Below are 6767 nucleotides of genomic sequence, written 5' to 3'. Positions count from 1 at the left end.
GAAAACCACTCCATCTGTTGCAAATCGTCAAATATGGTTGTAGCTAATCTACATTGATGAGTGTGAATGCTTTCTTTGTTCAAACAACCTTAACTATTTCTATTTCACTTATTGGCATTTAGCATTTAGCCCGTGCATGTATCGTCCAATATTGGTTGGCATTTATTATCAAAAGTAATTATTAACTCTATTTTTGGTAAATGGACACTAATGCTTTGACCGGTTTGAATTTAAATAGTATCCCTTTGGAATTTTCTTTCAGAGAGGATTTTTAACTTTGCAAAGATAGCAGGGAAAACTAGAGAAAGATACTGGACGTATCACAAGAGTCATTCCTTTCTTAGGTTAAAAAAAAAAAAAAGAAGGAAGGAAGACAACAGATTACGAAGGAGAGCAATTGGCTTCTTACGTTTCAATGGCCAACATTCGGATTCATTCATTTATAATCATGCTTTTGTTCGTCTTCTTAAGTACTTACAGTGATTTTTTCGTTGCTGCAACTGAAAAGGAGGTAAACATTCATCATAGACTTGCTTCAACTCTAATATTTTAATTTGGTCATATTCGGTGTGATAAGGATGATTTTTCATCCTTCAATTTCATTTCATCATTCTCAAATTAATAGACAGCATCCCTTACCCAAAAAAAAAAAAAAAAAAAAAAAAAAACTAATAGAAACATACATCCCATGCAGTTAGGAAAAGTTTCAATACAGAAACCAATCAACATATGGGAAGTACAAAATGGACAGCTAGAGTTATCATGCCTAATAGATAGGGTAGGCCACAATCATGGATCTCACTCTTAGGGGCTTATTAATCCGGGGATAGGAATATTAATATGCCTTAGCAAGAGTCAAATCCACGACTTGTTCACTAAGAGGTGTTGATTTCACCACTAGAACAGCTTTGCGTTGGCTAGATCTCACTCCTTTGTTATGCATTAGGTTGTCCTTAGCAAATCTAGATTTTCTCCATCTTGTGTTGCCCTTTGTCTTCTCCATATGACCTTTCCATGGAAAGGCTAAATGAAATCAATCTATTTGGATGTGGCCAAAATGGAACCCTATCATTTTTCAGAAAATTGGATTTTTTTCTCTATTCTACTATTGCAATTAAACCAGTGCACACGTTGCCCACGGACGGTCGGACACATAGGACAGAGGGCAAAATGAGGCACCAAGAATCTGGATTCATCCAAAGCACCATTGACAGGTCCACCAGAACCAACCCATAGCCACATGTAATTTGGCTATGTGCTAATACCACCATAACCTAGTGTACTGCAAAGGATACCAGCCCATTGGAGATGCTCCTTCTTTACACATTTTTTTCTCTCTCACATTATTCCTTTTTATGTACACATTGTTCTTTTGGGAGAGATTATTTGAACTCGCAAAAAAAAAAAAAATTTGTTTCATATTTTGGTTCTTCAAAATATATTTCACTTGTATGGTTTTAGTTGAGGATGTAAACAGTTCAAATTTGCATTCACTTTTTATTCGCTTTCAAATGGATATGAGTAGTATTGAAAGTCTGATTTTTCAAATATGAATATCTCTTGTGGGATACAAACAAGAATTATATATAAAGGTCCTAGTGTGATTCTACACGTTGCATAGTTCTACACCAAGTATGCTTTGTCTTTGTTGTTAGATTACATAGATGTCCTCATGATTTTTTGTTTTTTCAATTTAACTAGTAATTTAATTACTGGTAATATACCATGATGGTGGGGTATTTTAGTATTATAAAGAAAATATTCATATATTGTACTGATTTTTTTGGGGGACTTGTGTAATACCCAAATGATATTGAAATATTAAACTGGCTGTATTATTGGTAAAGGTTTATATTGTGTACATGGGTGGAGTACGGAAGAATGTGAATGCAATCAACACAAAGTCTGTTCATCTGGGCATGCTAGAAAAAGTCCTTGACACAAGGTGTGATTTTGGGCAATGCAATTTTGTTTTTTCATTTTTAGATCAAAGATGATATTTTCCCTTTAAAACAACAAATTTTTTTTTTTTTGGTGTTTAATGATACAGCTCTGCCAGAGAATCCTTGGTTTACAGTTATGGGAAGAGTTTTAATGGATTTGCAGCTAAGATCACTGAGCAAGAACAACAGAAGCTCAAGGGTACTAGTTATTGAACAAAAATCATGTTATGGTTTCTGATTTTCAGTTTCTGCTTTTGTTTTCATCTTACTTAGATAATATGGAAAGTAGTCACCATGTTCCCGCCCAAAAAAATTGCAGGGATGAAAGGTGTAGTCTCTGTATTTAAAAGTGAAACCCTGCAACTTCACACAACAAGATCATGGGATTTCTTGGGTTTCCCAACCACTGTAAAGAGAATGCCTGACATTGAGAGTGATGTCATCATTGGAGTAATTGACACTGGAATCTGGCCTGAATCTAAAAGCTTCAGTGATAATGGATTTGGAGCTCCTCCAAGCAAATGGAAGGGCACTTGCCAAAAGGCCCAAAACTTCACCTGTAACAAGTAAGAATTTTACTCAATACTGTGTCTTTTCTTCTGACAAAGTGTTGTTATTCTAACGTACCCAGAAGCATATGTTTCTCAAAATGATGTTTTTCCCTTCGTAAATGGATTTATTGACCTCTATCTATCCACTGGAAATTGCCCAGACAATAACTTCAGTGATAAATTAAAGCCAAGAATCCAGATTGTTTTCCTGTTTCCAACATATTAATTATGATACGAGTGCTGGAAAATTACCAGTATTTGAAAGATAGAATTCAAGTGTAAGTGATGGAATTCTTCCCATAATTGGGGTCCCAGGACTCATTTGGTTTCCTGATCATCGATTTGATCTTTCATTTGATGTAACCTGTAGCAAGATAATTGGAGCGCGGTTCTACTATTCTGGAGAAATGAACTCCACGCAGGAAATGTCTGCTCGGGATTTTGAGGGGCATGGAAGTCATACTGCTTCTACAGCAGCAGGAAATGAAGTTAAACATACAAGCTTATATGGTATTGCTGAAGGGACTGTAAGAGGAGCGGTTCCTTCTGCAAGGATTGCTGTATACAAAGCATGTTGGTCTGAGGGGTGCTTTGCTCATGATATAATGGCTGCTTTCGATGATGCTATTGCAGATGGTGTTGATATCTTATCAGTTTCTCTTGGGGGTCCAAATGTTCACCTTTACATGGTGGATCCTATAGCAATTGGTTCATTTCATGCAATGAAGAGAGGGATCCTTACCTCTGCTTCAGCAGGAAATAATGGACCATCTAAATTCTCTATTCCAAATATGGCCCCATGGATGTTAACTGTAGCAGCAAGTAGCACAGATCGTCGTATCATTAGCAGTGTCACAACAGGCAATAACATTACCTTCATGGTGAGAGCTTACTCCAGTTGCATTTTTGTGTTTTGTTTTGTTTTGTTTTAGGCATGGAAACATCGGATCTTCTCTTTCTATTCGAGTTCCATGCATGCACAAAATATTTCATCTGACAGTTTCTGAGAGGGATTTCATTAATGTGATTAATTAGGGACATGCTGTAAACACTTTTCCCACACAAAGAAAGTATCTTCCCATCATAAATGGAAGGTAAATCCATTGACATATTACTGAAATGTCTAGTTTCTTTGGTGTTTCTCTGTTGGAAACTAAACATGATTACCTTCTCCACAATTCAGGGAATGTCTGAATGGATCGTTGGGCACAGATTTGGTGAAAGGAAAGATTGTCTACTGCGAAACGTTCGGTCAGGGTGTAGTACAAGTACCCTTTCATGCTCGTGCTTCAGGAATGGTGATTTCAGATGATACTGGAAAGGATGATACAGCCTTCACTTATCCTCTACCAGCAACAGCTCTTACTGTTTCTCAAGGCACAGAATTTAAGGAGTATTTGAACAGTACAAGGTGAAACAAATGCAAGGATCTTGTCATAGTCAATTATGCTTGGTAGGTCTTGTGTTGATATTGGTCATGCATCTTTGCCTTGGTGCAGGAAACCTGTGGCCAAGATTTATAGAAGTCAAACTATCCATGACCCTAATGCTCCAAATGTAGTTTCATTTTCATCAAGAGGGGGATTCACCTCGTTTACAGGAGTTCTCAAGGTACTTCCCAACTTCAGAAATTGTAAGTGCGTTCAACTTTACTTTCATCTTCAGTACCAATGTGTTAACTTTTTCATATCACAGCCGGATATAAGTGCTCCAGGAGTAGACATTTTAGCAGCATGGTCTCCGAAAGCCCTAGTCTCAAATGTTGAAGGCGATAGACGCTCTGTAAGGTACAATATAATATCTGGAACATCCATGTCTTGCCCACATGCAACTGGTGCTGCTGCCTATGTCAAATCATTTCATCCATCATGGTCTCCTGCAGCCATTAAATCTGCTCTAATGACAACAGGTGGCTTAAATTCTCTCTGCCATTAGTAATAAACTAACAAACCCAGAACTATAAATTTTAAACTTTTGACACTTTCTCTTGCTTTAATTCTTGTAGCTTCTCCCATGAATGCTTCCTACAATCGAGAAGCTGAAGTGGCTTATGGTGCTGGTCAAATTGATCCATTAAAGGCTATAAATGCTGGTCTTGTGTATGATCTCCAGATGAGTGACTACATAAAAGAGATGTGCTACTTGGGTTATCATGCAGATGATATTGAAGAAGTCGTCGGGGAAAATGTCACCTGCCCGAAGGTTATTCCAGAAGGACGAGTCACTTTTCTAAACTACCCTACCATGGGTGGTAGAGTGTTAGCTAGATCACCCTTCTCACTGCATTTTCCAAGGACAGTTACAAACGTTGGGAGACCCAATTCCACATATGAGCTGACGATTGGTGTTCAACCAAAATTGAATGTCACTGTTAACCCTAAAGTTCTATCTTTCAAGTCTTTGAATGAAAAGCAACAGTTCAGTGTCAATGTTAGTGGACAAACCATTAACAATGATGAAGTTCTTTCAACATGGATATTGTGGTCTGATGGGATTTATAATGTAAGAAGTCCCATTGTTATTTCGTCTTCATGAGACTCATGTATCAATTCTATTTTATTCTAGAACCATATTATCAATAATTTCTTCTGAGTAGCCTCGCTCACAAATGTAAAAATGTACGTATTTTGACTGATACGAATTCTACTTCTTTACTGTATGTAACTGACCTTGCCAAGGAGGCTCAGGCTACTTAGCTATTGTACTTGCTTTCTTTGTTTCTCTTAATTAAAAAAGTGGTTATACCTAGTGCACAATGCTACAATTCTTTGTTTTTCTTACTGATATTGTTGTTCCAAACATTAGATGGGCATTCTATTTGATCATAAGTTTGCTATCTTACATCTTGTCCTTTTTTGCAACCTTCTAGTATTTTAGAATTTATTGTCCTAAACTTTATCACACCCCACCTGAAGTACCTAGGTTCAGGGTGCACCACACCAGTCAAGATTGCACAAAGGGCCACATCTCACATTCAAATCATAGATCCCAATATCAATGGTATAAAGAGAATCCATTAATCATTAGTGGTGAAATAAGAACTAAACTGTATTAATTCAAATGATTAAGGTTCTCACAAGACTTTCTATCAGGTTACTATCAAGATTTTTTTTTTTGGGGTCAGAAAGTAAGAATTCCATTAACCAAAAGCATTTTGCATATTTCCTAAACTAAACTTGGGCAACCTCTATCTTTTTAAGTCTACCTTGATTATTATAAATTGTTTTTATATTAGTCATCCAATTTTTTTTTTTTCCTTCTAGTTTTGTGTGTTTTCCATGTTTTACCCTTCTACTTTTTTTCCCCCTCTTTTCCCTAAAAGGTCATTTGTACTAGAAGCGAAAAAAGATATTGTTTTACCTTTTTACAGCTAAAGAGGTATTGGGGAAGTAATCACATTCTTCAGCTTGCTATGTAAAAGGAACATTGTACTTTTCTCTTATAAAATTAGCAAATTTAGTTTGTTTTCTTTTGTACGAGAAAAAGAAAAGAATGTAAAGAATTTTATTTATTAATAATTAATTAGAGAGGCCTTTGTGTTTTTTAGGGAAAAAAGAGATATATCGGATTTAAGATATCAAGTAATTAACGTTTCTTTTGGACAGCCCAATCTAAACCAATTTCCCTTTGTAATGTCAACTTCGAAATTGTGACAAAAATCATATCCAACAGGTTAAAGGAGTATTTTCCAAGTTTGATAGCTCTCAATCAAGTTTGTCCCAGGAAGAAATGTTCAGGACAATATCATCGTTGCTCAGGAACTCTTTCACACAATGTCGGTGGATGAACCTTGTGATGATTCGACAACTATCCTAGAGTTTAAGAAAAAAGAAGATCAATCACAATGGTGTAAAAAGGATGATTTTGGAATGTCCGTAGACTGGCGATGGAGAGTCCAATTGATGAGATTAAGGTATCCAAACGAAGATCGTTGAAAGAATTTTCCATCAAACCAAAAATCACTGAAATCGGAGTTCGGATGGGGGTCCAACCAAGGACCGGTCAAATGCCCCAACCCCCATCCCTTTTATAGCTTGGGGACAAAATCGGGATTTTGGGTTTTTAAACCCTATTTTAGGTTGTAACTCACCCCAAAACGTATTTTTTAATGGTAAAAGGAGGGTAAGGCTTGGGGAAGAGGAGAAACCAAGGAGAGTAGTAGATCTCATCCAATCAAAGGTGCTCTGCAACTCGGATTGTTGCAAGAACGATAAGAAAGGTGAGAATTCTTAAACCCTTCTCTTTAAACATAGTTTGTGGGAATTTATCTTCT

At 36.6% G+C, this 6767-nt stretch overlaps 1 protein-coding gene across 1 annotated transcript; it reads left to right on the top strand.

Moving 5' to 3' along the window:
* The first annotated feature begins 415 nt into the window (after positions 1-415).
* Positions 416-5029, top strand: LOC149022040 (cucumisin-like). Its single transcript, XM_089147526.1, has 10 exons — positions 416-511; positions 1848-1945; positions 2051-2142; positions 2263-2509; positions 2865-3375; positions 3530-3588; positions 3678-3905; positions 3994-4105; positions 4190-4403; positions 4500-5029. Exons 1-10 carry the CDS (start codon positions 416-418, stop codon positions 5027-5029), a joined length of 2187 nt encoding a protein of 728 aa, XP_089003652.1.
* Positions 5030-6767: the final 1738 nt, after the last annotated feature.

Source organism: Hakea prostrata, chromosome 3 (assembly GCF_041222555.1).
Source record: "Hakea prostrata isolate BN-2017 chromosome 3, UWA_Hpros_2, whole genome shotgun sequence".
In the NCBI taxonomy this organism is placed as follows: domain Eukaryota; kingdom Viridiplantae; phylum Streptophyta; class Magnoliopsida; order Proteales; family Proteaceae; genus Hakea; species Hakea prostrata.
This window is presented reverse-complemented; position numbering and strand designations above follow the sequence as displayed.

Bases quoted from the DNA above. Each gene is read 5' to 3' on its own strand.
- LOC149022040 (XM_089147526.1), top strand. From the start codon at position 416: ATGGCCAACATTCGGATTCATTCATTTATAATCATGCTTTTGTTCGTC. The intron at 2,510-2,864 runs GTAAGAATTTTA...TGTAACCTGTAG, and splicing joins CAAAACTTCACCTGTAACAA to CAAGATAATTGGAGCGCGGT. The intron at 3,376-3,529 runs GTGAGAGCTTAC...GTGATTAATTAG, and splicing joins GCAATAACATTACCTTCATG to GGACATGCTGTAAACACTTT.